This window comes from Lepidochelys kempii, chromosome 8 (genome assembly GCF_965140265.1).
Source record: "Lepidochelys kempii isolate rLepKem1 chromosome 8, rLepKem1.hap2, whole genome shotgun sequence".
Classification (NCBI taxonomy): Eukaryota; Metazoa; Chordata; order Testudines; family Cheloniidae; genus Lepidochelys; species Lepidochelys kempii.
This window is the reverse complement of record NC_133263.1, coordinates 56,920,647-56,943,089: the sequence shown is the minus strand read 5'-3', so window position 1 is coordinate 56,943,089 and position 22,443 is coordinate 56,920,647. Positions and strand designations below refer to the sequence as shown.

The 22,443-nt window shown below is 40.9% G+C and overlaps 1 protein-coding gene across 6 annotated transcripts in view; it reads left to right on the top strand.

Moving 5' to 3' along the window:
• The window catches only part of TPR (translocated promoter region, nuclear basket protein), a 73,278-nt gene that overhangs the window by 50,115 nt on the left and 720 nt on the right, over window positions 1–22,443 (top strand). For 2 of the 6 annotated variants that reach the window (XM_073356694.1, XM_073356691.1), the window contains 11 exons: window positions 1,601–1,801; window positions 3,356–3,487; window positions 4,014–4,104; window positions 4,758–4,942; window positions 7,291–7,359; window positions 7,832–7,926; window positions 10,556–10,662; window positions 17,940–18,035; window positions 18,242–18,398; window positions 20,126–20,244; window positions 21,877–21,975. In XM_073356694.1, coding sequence (XP_073212795.1) covers window positions 1,601–1,801; window positions 3,356–3,487; window positions 4,014–4,104; window positions 4,758–4,942; window positions 7,291–7,359; window positions 7,832–7,926; window positions 10,556–10,662; window positions 17,940–18,035; window positions 18,242–18,398; window positions 20,126–20,244; window positions 21,877–21,975 — 1,351 coding nt within the window. Of the gene's footprint in view, window positions 1–1,600; window positions 1,802–3,355; window positions 3,488–4,013; window positions 4,105–4,757; window positions 4,943–7,290; window positions 7,360–7,831; window positions 7,927–10,555; window positions 10,663–12,590; window positions 14,283–17,939; window positions 18,036–18,241; window positions 18,399–18,660; window positions 18,729–20,125; window positions 20,245–21,876; window positions 21,976–22,359; window positions 22,441–22,443 lie in introns of those variants that run through there. The other 4 variants (XM_073356693.1, XM_073356692.1, XM_073356695.1 and 1 more) reach the window with 4 other exon arrangements.

The following is a 22,443-nucleotide window of genomic DNA, read 5'->3' as shown; positions in this document are numbered from 1 at the left end:
ATGGCTTTATGTTGCAGAAAGATTCTGTTACAAATCGTTGAGCAGGTTTCAATCAGCAAGGAACTGGGATGGATCATAAGAGTGAAACAATGTCAGTAGTTCTGTTCAGTACCTTAGACTTTCCTTTGTATTTATTTAGGGCCAGATTTTTGGCTCTCCTGAAATAAGTAATTGAAATGTGAAGACAAAAAATTAGAATTAAATTTCTCTTCCTACCGCAAATAATTCCATAACTCATACCTGCATCTGTCCTGATCGGACCTTACATTCTGGTAGGGAGTGGATTTTCTCTAACCAGTGGAGAATACTGTGTCCCTAAAATCAGGGGTTTTTTTCTGTAACTTTACACATACAAAAGATGCTCAGAGGTTGACTCTCATTTAACCCCCAGATATCTCTACCTCCAAACATCTTTGAATGACCTATTCTAGAACTCAAACATGATTACTGCAGTCCAGTTAATTCTATTGCTGAGCAATCAAATACAAAGGAACCAAGTCACTTAGTATGCAGAAATATCTAGAACTAGTTCTTGCACTTAACAGTCATGGGTGCTGAAATGTGAAAAAAATATTCTCAATCCAAAAAAAAAAAAGTGATTTCCAGTATCTGAAAACAGATGACTATTATCTGAACATCTTTATCCAGATTTAACAGTTCTTGTTCAAATTCTTTGAGGATTTTAATGAGCTGCAGTTTTTGCTGAATCAAACTAGAATGATGTACAACCTTTTTAATAACTTTTTGTAGCTAGCTAGCCAAGTGATGGACCTAAAGGGTTTCATTCAGTCTGGAGTAGCAGCAGAGAAGCCTAGAGATCTCTCTTCCATATCAATGGAAAACTAACTTTGCCCAAGGTCCCGGCTACATTTAATCTTTTTTAGATGGGTGTGAAACTGGTTAGTGGCATGGTCAAATCCAGCCATAGTTTGTGTCCGCACACAACTTGATTAATACTCTGTTAATATCTGTGACAACTAATGTTTTTCCATTTCCAGCAACAGATTCTGCTTCTGCTCTGATTGTCATCTCACCACCAGTTGGGCATACTACTCTTTTGCATGTTGATGGGCTCCTCTAACAGAGCTGTTGTAACTGATCTGGCCAGTTCTCCTTTCTCACAGCTGTATGTGTATTAGGGTACACCAGCGTACATTACACACATGCTTCCAGCAAGGCTATATTTACATATTCTCTGGGCACTTCTCCTTGTTCAAGCACTATGCCCAGACTGTCCCAGAACGCATCAATACAAACACAATTACCATCTTTGGTAGGTGTGAATTCATGTAATTGCATGGTTTGTGGACCCAACAAAAAGCAGCTGAGTGGACACAACAAAAATGTGATTGTTGCAACCAGTTAAGATGAGCATCACAAACAGATTACAACAACACAGATGTAGTGTAGAGTGGACCCAAATCTGATCTAGGTACTGAACCGCGAGTGGTGACATAGCTGCTTTTAGCAGCACTTGTGGAGGGATTTAAAAGTTAAACAGAATTGCAAATTGACTTAATATCTCCTGTGGCAAACATTTTTAAAAACACACACATGAAGTATCACTTTTATTTTAGTAACTTTCCTTTACCTTTTAAAGGGGGTTACCCAGGGAGAGTACGCTCCCATGGAAGATAGTGAAGAAACCTCTCAGTCCCTCCCAATAGATCTTGGACCTCTTCAGTCCGATCAACAGAATACCTCGTCATCCCAGGATGGTCAGTCCAAGAGAGATGATGTCATTGTGATTGACAGCGATGACGAAGAGGATGATGATGAGGAAAATGAAGGCGAGCAAGAAGTATGTCTGGCTTATTTGTAGTTTTTGATCATCAATATCTTTGTGCAAATAAACAGCTCGTCCTGCGGGTGGCTACCAAAAAGCAATTAAAATGGTTTCTTATTTTTTTTAAAGACGAACTCATGATTTACAAATGTCTGCTGTTTAACAGTAAATATAGAAAAGCATATGCACTCTTAGAAGCTCTGTGCATCCATTTACCTGGCTATGAGCGGAAGTAAAACAACACATTTTTTTCATTGATGCAGGAAGAACTAAGCACATAATTCCTGTTAATAGGAATTCTGCAGTTATTCATACAGCTGGACATTTAAATTTATTTACTCAACTTAGCTTGATTTTTGAACTGTTGCGAAGTTGACTGAAGCACTCATTTATATAATGAAATGCCTCTGCTAGCCAGGCTGTGGAGAGGTTTTCAGCACAGAAATAATTCTGAAATAACTTTTTAAAAAAAAATTCATTTCCTTAAGTAAAATCCTCAGTATTTCTTGCTTCACAAAAAAATAAATAAATAAACCAATCCCACAGAATATATCACACTGACATTACCAAATACCTTGAGTTTTTCTGCTATTAATGTAACTTATTTATACAGATAAAACCTCTCTAGTCCGGCACCCTCAGGACCTGCCTGGTGCCGAATCACAGGAGGTCAATGCAGAGTGCCAGTGGGTATCCATAGGCGTGGGAAGTAGGGGTATGGGGAGTGCTGCAGTACTCCCAGGCTTTGCGCCCAGCATGGCCCCCCCATCCGGGGATTCCGCTGTCACCCGGGGTCCCAGCCACTAGCCCTTCCGCCTAGGGGCTCCGATGCTCGCCCCAAGTCCCAGACGCCAGCCCCTCGCCTGGGGTCCCAGCCACGGCTCCAGTTCCTCCCCCTCCCTCCCGGTGCTTGAATGCTGCGAATCAGCTGTTTGCAGTGCTCCGGAAGCACTGGGAGGGAGGAGGAGGAGTTGGTAAGTGCGGGGCCACCAGCGCATGGGGGGAGAGGGAGGAGCTTGGCACCAGTGGATGCTCTGCACCCACTAATTTTTCCCCATGGGTGCTTCAGCCCTGGAGCACCCACGGAGTCGGCACCTATGCCGGACCACGGAGTGCCGGATTAGAGAGATTCAACCTGTATTAACACAGTGCCCTGAGACCCCAGTTAGAATCCTGGCCTCAAGATGCCAGATGCTGTACAAACATATACAATGAGAGAACTAGCTTGAAGCAGGCATATTTTAATTAGTCACTGTATAAACTTTCTCATGCATCTTTTCATTGCACATTACTGCAGGTGACAATAAAATTTTTCACTTGACCTACAACAACATTTGAAGTTTGTATATGCCTACAAATGAATTCTTAACATCTCTAGAAAGAGACCTTTAGAGAAAATCTGTCTATTCATAGCACACTATAAAATGATTTAGCTATTCTCTAAAATGGCGATAATGTTAGTAACCTCCTTTGTAAAGGGCTTTGAGATCTATAGTTGAAAAGTACTGTATAAGAGCTAGATGTTATCCTTTTGAGCTTTTCCTAAAGCTGTGTACGTTACATTTGTAGGATTATGAAGATGAGGAAGAGGAGGATGAAGATGATGATGAAGATACAGGAATGGGGGATGAAGGTGATGATAGTAATGAAGGAACCGGGAGTGCTGATGGAAATGATGGATATGAAGCAGATGATGCTGAGGTAAGAGTAGCAACCTTTTGTAGGCATATGCAATCTCCTGAGGTAATTGTGATTTTATAGCTTGTTCCTATTGTAATCCACATGTTGAGAAAGGAAAATCTTAATTTGAGTTGATTCAAGTAGATTGGATTTTGTGGTTAGGTGATAAATATAGTTCATGTTGCAACTGGTTTTCTTCTTGAGTAAAAAAACTTTTCGATGTGTGGAAAGGTTGGATAATACGAAGTACAGGACACAGCATAAGCTTTGTAATACTAGACTATGGTAGCTGTGAAGCTAGCCAAGTGTAACTCTTAACAACAAATGTTTATTAGTTGAAACATATTGAACAAACGATATTTTGATATAGATAGGTTTTAAAACTTGAGTAAATGTATACATAGTTGTTCTTTATAACTATGTACAGTATATAAAATTTCTTAAGTTTTCACAGATACCATCTTTACTATATTAGGTTTTTCTGTTCTCTTTCAATTATTGGCCTGGGTGGGGTTTTGCACTGAATCACTGTTTTATGAATTTTTAGGGTGCTGATGGTACAGATCCTTGTACAGAAACTGAAGAGAGCATGGGAGGTGGAGAAAGCAACCAGAGAGCAGCAGACTCTCAAAACAGTGGTACAATTAATCTCTATCTCTACAGTCTCTGGTTATGAGGGGAGACATGTGCAAGCCTTTTGAGTTCTTTCTGTTAAAACATGTATTTTTGAATTTGAGGTGGAAAAGATAGGTTTACAGGGGTGTGCTCCAGTAAAATTCCATAAGCTAAGTAGCACTGGGTATATTCAATATTTGTATGGAAAACATTACTTGCAGAAAGAGCTGTTGATTCAGTAAGTGATCCTCTTCCCTCTGAGTCGTTGGTGAACAATTGCCTATCATGGTGCTAATTGGTTCTTTAACTTGTAGACATGCTGTCTTTCAAATGACTTTTTAAATCCGGGCACTGTTCAGTTGTCACTGTTGGTCAATTACTGCTTTTTGCAAGCGTAGAAATGTCTGCTATAGCATGTTAATCTGATTTTCAATTTTGGTATACGTTCTGTAAGTTTTTATTACAGCTTCATCTCAAACTACTCATGCTTCAGGATTGATTCCATTTGTGTGGTGGGTGAAGTGACCCCATATTCTCTATAAAGTATTACAGTGTACATCAATTTTTTAAAGGTGTCATACTTTTGTCATTGCAACTAGAGTACTGCCTGAATTACTCTGGTCATAGATTTGTGGAGTACAGTGTTTTTATTGTGTGATATTTCCTTGCATTTTAGGCGAAGGAAGCACAAGTGCTCCAGAGTCAACTTTCTCTCATGAAAGTTCAAGAGAACAGCAGCCAACATCTGCCTCAGAGAGGCAGGCTCCTCGGCCACCTCAGTCACCACGCAGACCACCACATCCTCTACCCCCACGACTGACTATTCATGCTCCACCCCAGGAACTGGGACCACCAGTACAGGTAGGAAATTACTCAACGCTTTAGAAAATTAAGGAAACTACTTAATTATGTAGCTTTTTGTAAATTATACCAGCACTGTTTCAGTTAATACTTGTCAGTATTTCCACTCTAAAAGCAGTTTTTGAGAAGGTTATAACTCAGCAGGATCTGGCTCAGATTTTTATTAAATATTCTTTGTGCAGATGCAGGTGTGGCATAAAGAAACTCCCACTGTCTTCTCAGCTAACCTTTTTGTGCCTAATGCCTCACATGTGAGCTGTATGTGACACTTTAAGATTCTACAGAATTTTAAGCTTTCATTTAAAAAAAGAAAAGGAGTACTTGCGGCACCTTAGAGTCTAACAAATTTATTTGAGCATAAGCTTTCGTGAGCTACAGCTCACTTCATCGGATGCTGTCGCTCATGAAAGCTTATGCTCAAATAAATTTGTTATTCTCTAAGGTGCCGCGAGTACTCCTTTTCTTTTTGCAGATACACACTAACACGGCTGCTACTCTGAAACCTGTCATTTAAAAAAAGAAAGTTTTACCCTTATGGTTGCAAAAAGAAACCTCCTGATTGTGAGCTAATTCTTTATAGCCCCCTTGTTCTGAGGGGTGTGCACTGTTCCAATTTATTTCTATGGGGTGTTTATCTCTGAACCCTTATGACAGGTTACATGTCAACATTGTTAACTATTCCACTTTACCAGAAACTTCAGCTAACATGTTTATATTTCCTGGTTGGACCCGGCTGTGGGTAAGGAAGGTTGGAAAATGGATGTTTTTAAAAGCATAGTGCTACACAGATGAGTCCTACAGTGTCACAAGATCTCTCCTTGATTTTCAGTGCATGAGCTCACCCCATGCATGAGGTGTGGAAAATGTTGCTGCTAGTGAGAACAGAGACAATGATTTCCCCGGCATCATCATCTCTTAGAAATCAGGGTTCTTCTCCTCAGTGTAGCCTGATGGGGAGCTGAATTGGAAACACAAGCAGAGTGGGAAGAGGAGCAAGACCTGTGCTCAGCTAGGTACATATAATAACACCTTCCAAATTTCAAATCATTTCTGCCCCAAGAAAGAACAGATAAAAAAGAAGAGTGGAGAAAAAATAAAGACCAAAAAAACAAAAGGTGCAGAGAGAAAAAAGTAGCAGACAAGGAAGGATGGGATAAAAGAGGTGGGATAGATAGGAGAATGATGAAAGAATGGAGAAAGAAGACAACAGCATTCATGGTTGGAAGTTGAAGCTAGACAAATTCAGGCTGGGAAAAAGGCATACGTTTTTAATGGTAAGAGTAATTCATCATTGGAACCATTTACCAATAGTTGTGGTGGAGTCTCCATCACTAGCAATTTTTAAGTCAAGATTTAATTTTTTTAAAGATATGCTTTAGGAATTATTTTGGGGAAATTCTGTGTCCTGTGTTATACACGGCAGATAGATGATCATAATGGTCCTTTCTGGCCTTGGAATCTATGAATCTGTATGGGACCTTGCATATTTTATTACACTGAGAAATGTTGAATGCAGCTGTCAGTAGACTTCTATTCAGTCTGCCTTAACTAGGTCTCCTTGAGAGTTGGTCTGCACTGTTGCCTAATTGGTTTGAGAATTTGTTAAGTGGTGAGCTGTGCTGAGCATGCTTCCTCCACAGTCCAGGGAGCACCAAGAGAGAGTTGAAGAATGAATGCCAGAAGTTTTGACAGTTCCGTGCTCAGAACTTGAAATTTTTTAAGTTTTTTTTTTTAGGGGGAAAAATTAAACTGACCTTAATAGTTCTAACTTAAACACAATTATAATCGTTCATAGATTTTTCATTTGGTTTGTTGTGCTCTTTCAAGATATTATAGTATGGTTTATAACATTGTGTTTATTTTCCAAAGACCTTTCTGTGTTTGATGAAGTGCACAAAAAAACCCTTTGAGCCGTTTTCACTAAATGCTGAACCATTTGTTTAGACTGCACTAAAATTGTGTCTTGTGAAAATGATTTAAATGTCATTGTACTGCAACACCCCCCTCACACACTCACTATTTCCTCTTTACTTAGAAAGAGTTCCTATATTAATTTTTCCCCCTTTTTGGTGTAACATTGCCCCATTTTGTAAATTAGTTGCTTCTGCCTGATTCAGGATTGTTTTAAGTATAGGAATTAAGTGCATGATTAAATATATCTGGAATATGGCTTTCACTAATAAAAATATGCTAGCTGGTTTTGTTAATCAAGTCATGCTTTTGGTAGAAAGCCAAAAGAATTTCTTTATTTATCATTTATCACTAAACTTTATTCCTGAAGATATTTGCATATGGCTAGACTCCCCAGGAAACATTTATACTACTTTATTCCTCCTTTTACCATAAAGAGAATCCAGATGACTCGGAGACAGTCAGTGGGACGTGGGCTTCAACTAACTCCTGGTATAGGGGGCATGGTAAGTAAATGGCAGACTGCTCCTAAAAAACCTTGAATGAGAGAGCACTCTGAACTTTGTAGTCTTATAACACTACAAGAGCAGTAAAGAATTCCTTGGCTGTTTGTGTAAGCTTGCAGATAGTTTAATCAAGCGGTGGTTTTTCATGTTAATGGTACTTCCATCCTTTAACTTATTCCAAATGTGAATACCGGGCAAGGTATATTAAGTATAAGATGAAGCTAAAAACTCTTAAGAATCTGGGTCAGTTTAGACACAGCCAATATTTATTACTATTTTTTAGGAATCAATCTTTTAAAATTCTTTTTTATTTTCACATGGGTTCCCTTCACACTGTTGACTAGACAAATAGTGGTTAAAGCTGTTAGTCTATTTGGGAGGGAACAACCTTTTGTAGATGAGTTTTATTTAGAAGCAAGCAGAGTAGGAATAATGAATAAATTTTAGCTTCTGATCTTAATATTTTTTTCAGCAGCAACACTTTTTTGATGATGAGGACAGGACAGTTCCAAGCACCCCAACTCTTGTGGTACCACATCGTACAGATGGATTTGCAGAAGCAATTCAGTACGTAGAAGTCGTAACAAAAGCAAGTGCTATTGTGTATTTCCCTTTTACTAACAGTTGAATGGTTCTTTGCTTAAAGGTAAATGGAAATAAAAGATTTAGTGATTGTGTAGTAAGATACTAAATAGCATTCCATCTACTAGATGGGTAAGAGAGAGAGTCACAAATATTGAATTGTTTGAACCATACATCATAAAATGGAGTTCAGAAAAGTAAGCACATTCCAATCTAGCAAAACCTATTTGTTTAAAAAGTCATACAGTTAAATTACTAGGGCAACAGTGGGTTATCGTGTTTCTTTGAGCTCCTCTTTTGCACATTCACATTAGTGCTATAAGTGACAAAAGCATGTTTTCTCAATGTTGACTATGAAGATCAGTTAAAATATACACAGCAAGCTGCTGTGGAGAATTAGTTGTGTAAAGCCATAGGAGCTATTTAAACGTTACAAAAAGAATCATAGAATCATAGAATATCAGGGTTGGAAGGGACCCCAGAAGGTCATCTAGTCCAACCCCCTGCTCGAAGCAGGACCAATTCCCAGTTAAATCATCCCAGCCAGGGCTTTGTCAAGCCTGACCTTAAAAACCTCTAAGGAAGGAGATTCTACCACCTCCCTAGGTAACGCATTCCAGTGTTTCACCACCCTCTTAGTGAAAAAGTTTTTCCTAATATCCAATCTAAACCTCCCCCACTGCAACTTGAGACCATTTACTCCTCGTTCTGTCATCTGCTACCATTGAGAACAGTCTAGAGCCATCCTCTTTCGAACCCCCTTTCAGGTAGTTGAAAGCAGCTATCAAATCCCCCCTCATTCTTCTCTTCTGCAGGCTAAACAATCCCAGCTCCCTCAGCCTCTCCTCATAACTCATGTGTTCCAGACCCCTAATCATTTTTGTTGCCCTTCGCTGGACTCTCTCCAATTTATCCACATCCTTCTTGAAGTGTGGGGCCCAAAACTGGACACAGTACTCCAGATGAGGCCTCACCAATGTCGAATAGAGGGGAACGATCACGTCCCTCAATCTGCTCGCTATGCCCCTACTTATACATCCCAAAATGCCATTGGCCTTCTTGGCAACAAGGGCACACTGCTGACTCATATCCAGCTTCTCGTCCACTGTCACCCCTAGGTCCTTTTCCGCAGAACTGCTGCCTAGCCATTCAGTCCCTAGTCTGTAGCTGTGCATTGGATTCTTCCGTCCTAAGTGCAGGACCCTGCACTTATCCTTATTGAACCTCATCAGATTTCTTTTGGCCCAATCCTCCAATTTGTCTAGGTCCTTCTGTATCCTATCCCTCCCCTCCAGCGTATCTACCACTCCTCCCAGTTTAGTATCATCCGCAAATTTGCTGAGAGTGCAATCCACACCATCCTCCAGATCATTTATGAAGATATTGAACAAAACCGGCCCCAGGACCGACCCTTGGGGCACTCCACTTGATACCGGCTGCCAACTAGACATGGAGCCATTGATCACTATCCGTTGAGCCCGACAATCTAGCCAGCTTTCTACCCACCTTATAGTGCATTCATCCAGCCCATACTTCCTTAACTTGCTGACAAGAATACTGTGGGAGACCGTGTCAAAAGCTTTGCTAAAGTCAAGAAACAATACATCCACTGCTTTCCCTTCATCCACAGAACCAGTAATCTCATCATAAAAGGCGATTAGATTAGTCAGGCATGACCTTCCCTTGGTGAATCCATGCTGGCTGTTCCTGATCACTTTCCTCTCATGCAAGTGCTTCAGGATTGATTCTTTGAGGGACCTGCTCCATGATTTTTCCAGGGACTGAGGTGAGGCTGACTGGCCTGTAGTTCCCAGGATCCTCCTCCTTCCCTTTTTTAAAGATTGGCACTACATTAGCCTTTTTCCAGTCATCCGGGACTTCCCCGGTTCGCCACGAGTTTTCAAAGATAATGGCCAATGGCTCTGCAATCACAGCCACCAATTCCTTCAGCACTCTCGGATGCAACTCGTCCGGCCCCATGGACTTGTGCACGTCCAGCTTTTCTAAATAGTCCCTAACCACCTCTATCTCCACAGAGGGCTGGCCATCTCTTCACCATTTTGTGATGCCCAGCGCAGCAGTCTGGGAGCTGACCTTGTTAGTGAAAACAGAGGCAAAAAAAGCATTGAGTACATTAGCTTTTTCCACATCCTCCGTCACTAGAAAAGGAGTACTTGTGGCACCTTAGAAACTAACCAGTTTATTTGAGCATAAAGCTTTCGTGAGCTACAGCTCACTTCATCGGGTGCATCATCAGTATGCTCAAATAAATTGGTTAGTCTCTAAGGTGCCACAAGTACTCCTTTTCTTTTTGCGAATACAGACTAACACGGCTGTTACTCTGAAACCTGTCATTAAACATTACAGTATTCATTGAAAGTGATTTTATTATTTTCTTACTAGTGGAGTATTTTTTGACCATATCATTTTGACGCAGATGTAATGGAGTAACTAATTACTTTGGATAATGCTGATAAAATTAAGTGTTATCTTTGCTTGGCTACTAATCTTATTTGTATAATTGATAATTTGTTTTCCTTATTCAATTAAAATAATTTTATTATAGTTTTTAGTTTATTAAACAGTTTTTACAGCACATTCTGCATCTTTGTAGTTCCCCCCAGGTTGCTGGAGTTCCCAGATTCAGGTTTGGACCTCCAGAAGATATGCCACAGACTAGTTCCAGCCACTCAGATCTTGGCCAGCTTGCATCACAAGGAGGTAAATCTATGTAATACCTTTGTTTTATGTTTGTAAGAAAAAATGGAAACAGCTTGAGAAACTAATCAAGCTTGGGTAATTGTCATCTCCGTTCCAACTATATCCTTGCCTGTGCCTCTGTGTAGTTGTAGGAAGGGTAGAAGAACTAAGGAGGCAGAGAAGATGTTTTGCTTATCTAGCACTGTTAGCTTTGTTATTTGTAACTATATGCAGCTTAATGTAAGGATGCTTGACTGCTTAGGCTTGGAAAGATTAGATTTTTATCAGTAAACATAGGTAAACATCAGTTTTACCATACATACACAAACCAACGAAAAAATATTTTCATTGATGATAACTGACGTTAAAAGATAAGCAGCATTTTTCTTACTGAGAACTTAGTTTGTTTTAAGGATGTTTACTTTGTATATTTTGACATGTGATGTTGACAACTTTTTGTGCTTTCATGTTTATAAAGATTTAACTTTTCTGAATCTTAACATTTACTGTTGTTAAATAATTGCCTTACCCTGCACCTCCATAATTTCCAGCAACTGTGAAAATATAAATTAATATAAATAAAAAGTTGCTTAAATAAACATGGATATTATCTCTTAAAATTATAAAATTAATTCTGCTAAGCCGATGTTTAGCCATTTAGAATAGCATATACAAATATTAGGAAAATTAACACTAACGCAGTGAAGTAGGTAGCTTGTTGAGCCATTATGTTGTCATGCAGAGATTGCCTGCGTCACCGTATGTGACAAATTGAAATTTGATTTCACTAAAGCAAAATTAAAACACACACAATTTAACAGATGTTTTCAAATTGTACAGCGTACAATTCTCTAGCATGTCTTGATGTGTGGCTCTGTCAATCTTCTCACCATTGGTTCAGGTGTGTCAAGATCTATTGTAGATTAGCCTCGATCAGTAGATTAGCCTCGATATCCCACAAGAAAGTTCTTGTTACTGTCTCTCTCGTGGGTATTGCTGTATCTGGGCCTTCCACACATAACTTAGGAAACGTTAATCTGTCACAGAGACCAAATCTCTACTCCCCTATCTTACTTTAAACTATTTCCCAGTTGGATTAGTCTTTGCTTTCAGGAGGGATACTGTTAAGCTGTGCTCTAACTTCATTATTACAAAGCTTATGTAAAGGAATAGGGCTGGCATTGTGTTCTTGAAGGTAGCGGGATAAAGATGAGCCTGAATCTGTGACTGAATATGGTAGCCTATTGAAAATGCTTTCCATTCCTATGAGTTTGAACTTGGGGATGTCCAGCATCAGTGTTCCTTGTGATCGCAGCTGTTGTGGTAGAGTACAGAAGAGAGCAAGTCTTTGAGATAGATAGGCCCTTGTCCACTATGATGGCGGGCAAGCAATTGCTCGTTCTTGTCCTTGCTGCTGTTGTGCAGCAAGAAGTCTCCCTTCCATGCCTTCCTGGCAGCACAGAAGCAACTGTAAGAGATCTGCTAAACCACTCATTGTAGGGGTGGCAATGAGCAAGGTAGCGGATTGACAAGAGTCAGAAAAGCAAAACGGAGAGAAGATCAAGAGCTGAGGACAATAATATTTTGTTGAGAAGTACAGCACCATCACTAAGGGTATGTCTACACTACGAAATTAGGTCGATTTTATAGAAGTCGATTTTTAGAAATCTGTTTTATACAGTCGATTGTGTATGTCCACACTAATCGCATTAAGTCGGCAGAGGGCGTCCTCACTACCGTGGCTAGCATCGACTTATGGAGCGGTGCACTGTGGGTAGCTATCCCACAGTTCCCGCAGTCTCCGCCGACCATTGGAATTCTGGGTTAAGCTCCCAATGCCTGATGGGGCAAAAACATTGTCGCAGGTGGTTTTGGGTACATGTCATCAGTCGCCCCTCTCTCCCTGAAAGCAACAACAGACAATCGTTTCGCGGCTTTTTTCTGTGCAGACACCATACCACGGCAAGCATGGAGCCCGCTCAGGTCAGCTCACCATCACCACTGCTGTTGTGTCCTGGATGCTGCCGTCAGCAGACGGTGCAGGACGACTGTTAACCATCATCATCAACTTCCTCTGCAACTCTGCTCTCCTGCCCTTGTAAATGAGTGTCTCAATAGCAAGTTTCTCCATATTGTCGTCATCCATCGCTTCTGCTGCAACTCTGCTCTCCTGGTGCCATGAATCCACATTGCAGGTCCTCTCGTCGTTCTGTATAAATATCTATTCTTGTGGCATCCGTTGTCATCCACCACTTCCGCTACAACTCTGCTCTCCTGCAGACGCCATACCACAGCAAGCATGGAGCCCGCTCAGCTCACCGCTGCTGTTGTGAGCATTGTAAACACTTCACGTATTATCCTGGAGTATATGCAGAACTGGGCTAAGAGACGCTGATTTTGATGAAGACATGGACGCAGACATTCTTGAAAGCACGGGCTGTGGCAATTGGGACATCATGGCGGCAGTGGAACTGATTGATACAGTGGAACACCGATTCTGGGCCCAGCAAACAAGCACAGACTGGTGGGACCGCATAGTGTTGCAGGTATGGGATGATTCACAGTGGCTGTGAAACTTTCGCATGGGTAAAGCCACTTTCCTGGAACTCTGTGAGTTGCTTTCCTCCACCCTGAAGCGCAGGAATACCAAGATGAGAGCTTCCCTGATAGTTGAGAAGTGAGTGGCGATAGCCCTGTGGAAGCTTGCTACGCCTGCTGCTACCAGTCAGTTGGGAATCAGTTTGGAGTGCGCAAATCTACTGTGGGGGTTGCTGTGATCCAAGTAGCCAATGCAATCATTGACGTTCTGTTATCAAGGGTAGTGACTCTGGGAAATGTGCAGGTCATACTGGATGGCTTTGCTGCAATGGGTTTCTCTAACTGTGGTGGGGCAATAGAACACATATCCCTATCTTGCCACCAGACCACCTTGCCAACCAGTACGTAAACCGCAAGGGGTACTTCTCAATGGTGCTGCAAGCACTGGTGGATCACAAGGGACATTTCACCGACATCAATGTGGGATGGCCAGGAAAGGTGCATGACGCTGACATCTTTGGGAACTCAGGGCTGTTCGAGCAGCTGCAAGAAGGGACTTACTTCCCAGACCACAAAATTACTGTTGGGGATGTTGAAATGCCAATAGTTATCCTTGGGGACCCAGCCTAGCCCTTGCTCCCATGGCTCATGAAGCCGTACACAGGCAGCCTGGACAGTAGTAAGGAGCAGTTCAACTATAGGTTGAACAAGTGCAGAGTGGAGGTAGAATGTGCCTTTGGATGTTTAAAAGCATGCTGCTGCTGTTTGCTGACTAGGTCAGACCTCTGTGCAACCAACATTCCCATTGTTATTGCTGCTTGCTCCATAATATCTGTGAGAGTAAGGGGGAGATGATGTTTATGGCAGGGTGGGAGGTTGACGCAAATGGCCTGGTTGATTTTGAGCAGCCAGACACCAGGGTGATTAGAAGAGCATAGCAAGGCATGCTGTGCATCAGAGAGGCTTTGAAAACCAGTTTCATGACTGGCCAGGCTTTGGTGTGACAGTTGTGTGTATTTCTACTTGATGCAAACCCGCCGCCTTTGTTGATTTTAATTTTCTGTAAGCCACCAACCTTCCCCCCTTCAAAATAAAGTAACTATTGCTTTGAAACCATGCATTCTTTCTTTATTAATTTAAAAAAATGAGATAATGGACAAGGTAGCCTGGGTAGGGTGGGGGAGGAGGGAAGGACAAGGCCATATTGCTTATTGTAGCCACACTACAAATCAAACTGTTTGAATGACAGCCTTCTGTTGCTTGGGCCATCCTCTGGAGTGGCTGGGTGCCTGGAGCCTCCCCCCCTGCGTTCTTGGGCATCTGGGTGAGGAGGGTATGGAACTTGGGGAGGAGCTGTGTACAGTGGATGCTGCGGGGGTCTGTGCTTTTGTTGGCTTTTCTGCAGCTGCACCAGACACTTCATCCTGTCCGTTTGCTCCCCCATGAGCCTTAGCATCGCCTCCTGCCTCTGCTCTTCGCGCTCACTTAATGCTTTCCTAGCCTCTAATACTGAATGCCTTCATGCATTCAGCTGTGCCCTATCAGTATGGGAGGACTGCATGAGCTTGGAAAACATGTCATCGTGAGTGCGTTTTTTTTCACCTTCTAATCTGGGATAACCTTAGGGATGGAAATGATAGGGGGAGCCTAGAAACATTTGCACCTGGGGGGAGATAAAAAGGGAGAGTAATATTTAAGACGATATATTTCTGAGAACAAAAGGGAGATTCTTTCACAGTGAATCAAGCAATTTACAGCAGACAGCACGTGTGCTTTAGGTACAAGGTTGCATTTTGCCTTTTATATTGAGCGCTTGCCAGTATGGTGACACATCACAAATGGCTGGGCAACAGAATTAGGTTTCCATGCAGCCATGATAAGGCAAAGGGTACGTAGGGTTGGCTTCTTACGCATAACATGTGGGAATGGTTTCAAACTTCCGCACCATCCTTTCCCATAGCAAGCAATACCAGTTGGGTTTCACATTTAAAAGGAGGGGCTGCAGTTTTCGGGTGGATGTGCAGCACACACCTCCCCCTACCCCACCGCGTGCCTGTTCTCCAGGATGATCCCTTTTAGCCAAGCGCAAACAGGCCAGCATGAACGGGGTCCTTTTACTGTTCCCTTACAAAAATTCCCCTATTTCAACCAGGTGACCGTGAATGATAATCACTCTCTTGAGAGTAACACAGAAAGATGTAGACCAAATGTTGTTTGAATGCGACCAAAACCCAGGACCATTCGCTGCCATACTTTGTGCTGCAATGATTCCATAATACTTTCAGAGTACCTCCAGGAGAGCTTCATGGAGATGTCCCTAGAGGATTCCCGCTCCATCCCCAGACATGCGAATAGACTTTTCCAGTAGCTGTACTGGCCGCGAATGCATCCCAATTCTTCAGGGAAAATCAAATGTTAAACACTATTGCTTTTAAACCCTGTACTGTAGTTACAAATGGGCACTCACCAGAGGTGCCTTCTCCAGCTTCAGGGTCGGGGATCCCGCCTTCGGAGGGTATTGGCTCCAGGGTAATGAAAAGGTCCTGGCTGCCGGGGAGAACGGATTCACCGCTTGCCTGCTGCGCATGCGCATTCTCCTCCTCCTCCTCCACAAAATCCTCCTCCCCGTTCCGTGAGACTCCCTCCTTGCAGGTGTTCACGGACAGTGGTGGGGTACTGGTAGGGTCCCCTCCTAGCATGGCATGCAGCTGATCATAGAAGCGGCAGGTATGGGGCTGTGACCCGGAGCGACCGTTTTCCTCCTTTGTCTTTTGGTTGGCTTGCCTCAGCTCCTTAACTTTTACGAGGCACTGCTGTGTGTTTCTCCTCCAACATGCCTTGTGAGATTCTGGCAAATTTCTTCTTTTTGATCAGAGTTCTGCCTGCACAGATGCTTCTCCCCATACAACAGTCAGATCCAGTGTCTCCCTTTCAGTCCATGCTGGAGCTCATTTGCGATTCTCAGGGGACTGCATGGTCACCAGTGCTACTGAGTTCGCCATGCTGACCAAACAGGAAATGAAATTCAGAAGTTCCCGTGGCTTTTCCTGTGTACCTGGCTAGTGCATCGGAGTTCAAAGTGCTGTCCAGAGCGGTCACAATGTAGCACTCTGGGATAGCTCCCGGAGGCCAATACCGTTGATTTGTGTCCGCACTACCCCAAATTCGACCCACCAAGTAGATTTTAACGCTATTCCCTTCGCCGGGGAGGAGTACAGACTTTAAGAGCCCTTTAAGTCGACAGAACGATTTTAAGAGCCCTTTAAGTCGATGGAACGGGATTGGTTTTGTGGACGCATTCATTTTTAAATTGATCTAATGCAGCTAAATTCGACCTAACCCTGTAGTGTAGACCAGGCCTAAGATAAGCTTTGCAAAAAGAAAAATTGCTAAGGGGTTGCATGTTTTATAGCTTGTGTAGGCAGAGCTTATTGCACACACCAAGGGCTCCCTGCATTCCTCCAGTCCTCCTATAAGCTTCCTATGTGCCACTGTCTCATCCTTTGTTTTCAGGGACTCCCTGCAATTCCCTCAATCTCCTCCCTGCCAGGTGTTCTGTATGCCCTGCATTCCTCTTTCTCTCATACAGACTCCTGGTATGCAGTGATTTTCAAGGTGTCTGGTTTGTGCTAAAGGGTTGGCAGAGGCTTCATGTGTCCTCAGTTTTCACCCTTGGAGTTTTTCCGTTTTATCCAAAATCAACAGGGTGGCCATTGATGCCTAGAACGTTCCCTGGAATTTTGGAACTGATTGTATTCAGCGTTCAAAAGTTACTGCATTACATACATACAAACACAGAAATGCCATCAAGTTGAGTGTAAGGCCTTCACAAGCTTGGCCAGTGAGACATTTTCATAATTGCATAATTACCTAGTGCCTGTCTCTTTTCATAGGTTTCAGTAAGTTTAGGGGAAATTATCTCATGTCAACGAACCTGGGTACTTCGCAGCACAATATTATTTTCTGGCCTCTTTGGCAAGACTTGTCTCTAAAATGAATTGATCTTGGTTGAGATTCTCTTGCAGTAGTAAGTCTGACAGATTTCAAGTAAACAGTAAATATCATGGGCTCTTCCAATATGCATCTGAAAAGGATATGACAGTTTAATCGAGTGGGAGTGAACCAAAGCTTGAAGGACGGTTTGTAATTGGGCTGTTTTAAAAAAAAAAAAAAAAAAAATTAAAAAAATAGAGTAAAAAATACCCAGATTGCTCAAAGCTCCAGACTACTACTGTTCAACCTTAAATTCTGTAAAATAAATTTCCCATTACTGAGGGACACATTTGTTTTGGAAATAACTTCTTTGTTTTAAGTAGCTTAAACTAAATTGCATATGTACAACTAATAGGATTTTCACTCGTAGAATTGAAAAAAAATTCCAAGTTGATCAAAGGAAGCATTATCTAGTGATTAAAGCTTGGGTCAGTCGTTAGAAGATAACCTTGGACAAGTCACTTAACTCATCTGAATCTATTTCCTTGTCTTTAAAATACAGATATTTATTTCATGTGGGAGTGTGGTTTATTTCATTAATACTGAAGAACTTTGGCTGAAGGTTCTACATAAGTGCAAACTAGGTTTACTCTTGAGTATTCTCAACTACTCAGTCTCAGTATTTAAATACAAACCAGTAGGTTACTTCGAGGTTGTACTAGGACTTGTACTGTACTATACTAGTTTGCCTTCAGATAATTATATAATTTTCTGCTGTCTAACATGCTTTCACTGCATCTGTTAATACCAAGAATTGTGTGTTGTAGGTTTAGGAATGTACGAAACACCACTCTTCCTTGCCCATGAAGAAGAGTCTGGTGGCCGCAGTGTCCCAACAACTCCACTGCAAGTCGCAGCACCAGGTGAGAATCAGTATTGCAAAGTGTAATGACAAAATTAGATGCTTTGACTTCCAAACAAAATGTATATTACTGTTATGTTGTTTATTGCTGTGGTGAAAATATTACTGGAGACTGAGTTCTCATAGTACCCAATATTTTAATAAATTGCGTATAAGTACAAAATAACCTTCTCTCTTAACTGCTTTTCCTGATTTTGTTTTTTAAAGTGACTGTTTTTACTGAAAGTACCGCAGCTGATCCTTCAGAGCATGCTTCTCAGTCTGTTCCAATGGTGACAACGTCCACTGGCAGTTTATCCACTACTACTGAATCTGGAGTGGGTGATGATGGGGATGAGGTTTTTGTGGAGGCAGAATCTGAAGGGTAAGATACACTACTCAGTGGATTAAGACTTAATTCTGTATTTGAGATTTAGTTTTACATGCTTTCATTGCATTTCATTGTTTGTGTGTGTCTGTTGTCTGTTAAATCTTAGCTCAATATTGGTCCATAGCAGGGAGGGATCACCAGCATTGAGAGGTTTCCTAAATTAAGTGTAAAACTAATCTGGTGACCTTTTGCCTCCTTCAATACCAACTTCTTCTTTTGGTCTCCCTGTATGGAACTATATTCATCTTGAAAACAGGATTAGTGTGGCTACAGAAAGAATGACTCCCATCTGAACTGGAAATTATGGTGGAAGATGTTCACAAGGTAATCCACTTGCAGTGGAAAACAAGAATTAAACTCTGAATCAGAGGCTTATTTAACCTCTGGCACTGGTAGTGGGATCTAGAATTTCTAGACATCTCAAAACGGTCACAGCTCATTGTCAGATTTCCTTTTTTCCGAACAACTTAATTTCCTACTTTGCAGAAATAACAGAAACAAAATGTAAATCTTTTAAAAGAATATAAACCCTTTCTGGACACCCAGAGCATGAGTGAGTTGGGCATGCATTTCCGTGATAAATGGATTGATGCAGTGGCTCTCAAAACGGGTCTGCTGAGCACTTCAACTAACTTGTGGAACTGTTACTATAACCATGGTGAAGTATCCATCAGGCTTTACTCAGTGATAGTTGGAGCCCAATCCAGGACTGTCAGGCTTTCCAGAAGCTTTTTTTTAACCTTTTTTTTTTTTTTTAAGCATCTCTCTGCTCAGCTGCTAAACGCTTTTTTCTTTTGTGTGTGTGTTGTTTGAATTTCAAGTGTGATCAAAATTTGGAACACCACCAGAATTAGAGACATACAGGACAAAAACAAACTAAGAGTGATCTGGAGAGCTGTGGGGCTTTTGTGGGGTAGAATTTGATATTAACAAATGTAAAGTCCTGCACCGAGGCAGGGGAAATAAAACAGCACGAAATGGGAGTTAACTGGAGAAAATACAACCAAACAGCCCCAGAGATTGTCGAAAATGATTTTATTTTTATTTTGTTAATTCTGCCCTCAGACTTCCATGTAATCAACTGACCTAGTTCTCCTTGGAAAGCTTCCATTGGACTCTGTAGAGTGCTCTTTAAGATAGCTGTGTTATTGTCTTTCACTGTCTTGGTACTGGCTTTTTGAAAAATCATTAATCCAAGCCTTTTAGGTATTGCACTGAAAAGAACATTTTGGACAAAACTCTAGGAACCATCTCTTTTTTCCCAGCCTTTACATTTCATATACTGGATCATACTGCATAGTCTTAATGGGTTCCATTTAAATTAAATATTTACTTCCTACTGACCTCTGTAATACGGGGAGCAGATTGGTGTACAAGTTCTTCCATGGCACATGGTTTTACTCAAGTGCACCCAAGTAAACTTCAATTTTTTCTCCCTCATTTTTCTGATCTTCTCTGCAAAGCAGTCACCCTGGTGGTGTGCAGTGGATGGGTAGATGAGTGCCAAAGAGGATTTGTCTGCCTTTGTATTTTTAAAATACTAATATCTCTAATATCTGGTAACAAGGTAGAAAAAATGTGAAGAGTGTGTGTGAAAGTACCCATAGTAAAACAAAAATCAATTTCCTGTAAAATTACAAAATTATCTGTGCTCTCAGGGGATTATCAGTTTCTCTTGAGTTTTATCACCATTGTTCGACACCTGAATTTTTATGTTCCAGAATTACATCAGAAGCTGGTCTAGAAATTGATAGCCAGCAAGAAGAAGAATCTGTTCAAGCATCTGATGAGTCAGACCTCCCTTCTACCAGTCAGGATCCTCCTTCCAGCTCATCAGCAGGTATTGGCTTCCTTCCTAATGCAGATTGCTTCATACTGTTTTGTAGGATGTTTGTACCTCGAGCCTTTTCCCAGTGCAATACGCATTGTTGGCAGTGGAGACCAGACTAGGACCAACTATTCTGAACAGTTAATGTCCCTTCTGAAGCATAACTTTAATACCTATTATTGTCTCCATAGTGGGTCAAAAAGAAACTGAGGTTAGTGCTGTGGCCATTGTTAAGAATACACTCAACTTTCTCACCTCTTCCCAAGCTGTGTGTTGACAGGTTGAATTATGAGTGAATTTTAATCTTTATGGCAGCATTGTAGTAAGATAGGGTGGCAATTTGTAGGCAGATGAGTGGCATTTATCCTAAATATGGAACTTCTTCCACCATAAGTGTTTAAACTTGTATTGATTTTTGTTCTGTATGAGTCGATAACATGGATAAACCTCTAAGACATCTGGGTTGCTTATAAATAATCACAGCTTTTGCTAAAACAGTGGTTCTCAACCAGGGATACTCGTACCTCTGGGGGTACCCAGAGGTCTTCCAGTGGGTACGACAACTCATCTAGATATTTGCCTAATTTTACAACAGGCTGCATAAAAAGCACAGCTAGCGAAGTCTGTGCAAACTACAATTTCATTCAATGACTAGTTTATACTGTTCTGTATACTATACACTGAAATGTAAGTATAATATATTCCAGTTAATTTATTTTATAATTATATGGTAAAAATGAGAAAGTGAGGAATTTTTTTTAGTAATAGTGACACTTTTTTACGTGTGTCTGATTTTGTAAGCAAGTACTTAAGTGATGTGAAACTTGGGGGTATGTGCGATAAATCAGACTCCTGAAAGGGGTACAGTAATCTGGAAAGATTGGGAGCCACTGTGCTAAAATATCCCTTTTAATAAGTGAAAAATTACAAGTAACATGATGGGCATATGAGATGCTTTATTCTTTTGTTAATCCATTGGTCTACCAACCATTGGTCTGTCACTCCATTTTGAAATAAAATGGACATGTGAATCTTTGAAGAGTTTGACATTTTTTCATCTATTTAATTTCCTTTTCCATTTGGTGAGGGCAACAGACTGTGAGTACCTGGACCGTATTTTTGTCATCGGTAACTAATGGAGATATTTTGTTTAGTTTTTCTTTTTTAAGAGAAGTTTTTAAATACCTTGAAGGATACTCGCTTCAAAAGAGAAAATTTTAGGGTCAGATTGGGAATCCCTTCCTGGAGTTGTGATTATGTACTTCAGTGGGACTACTCTTGTGAGTATGGGATTCAAAATTTAGTCCAGTGGAACTTTTAAAAGGGATGTGATGTAAGCAATGCAAAAATAAAAGGGATTGTAATCAGGTGCACTTGCTCTTCGCTGCATATAATTTAACCCAGCTAGTGAGTAAAAAAAAAAAAATCAAAGGAAAACACGCACACTTGTTCAGTCTGAGGCTTTATTATTATTATTATTATCTGAGAAGATGTTAATGAAATATGTTGCACCCTCAAGTTTTTAAAATATGAAAGACAAGTACAGATGTACGTTAAACTTAAGCGATGGACTCACTAACAGTTACAAATTATACTGCAGTAACAATCTTATACATTCTTTCTAAAACTCTTCCTTCTCTACAGACACAAGCAGTAATCAGCCAAAGCCTTTCCGGCGTGTTAGACTTCAGCCACCAACATTAAGAACTGGTGTCCGTGGTCGTCAGTTTAACAGACAGAGGGGTAAGTGACTGTCAATGTTATAATTATTGTGACTATGTATGTACTCTTTCAAATAACCTCTTAATTTTCTTAACCCTTTTGAAACTGGATATCTATAGTGCCACCATAAGTATACATGATGAGACACTGAATAATGGAGAGTCCCTGCCCCACAGAGCTTTCAATATATATTATCCAAAGCATTCATTTGGCTGACAGGCAAAAAGACTACAGAAAACATCCTCCTTCTGGAGCTCCTGGCTCTGATTTTAGAAGGCGTATAAATTGCAGTAGATTTTAAACTTACTTTTTTTTGGTAATTTATCGCTAGGACATAAGCTTGATATGATACAATTCTGATCTTTAAGATTACTCCTAACACAATTTTCCTATTTCAAATTTAAGATTTTCGTTGAGATGATGTCTGGAATTACTATGCTGCTTTTTAAAGAAAATTAAATGATTGAAATTACAGAAGCTTATTATGTT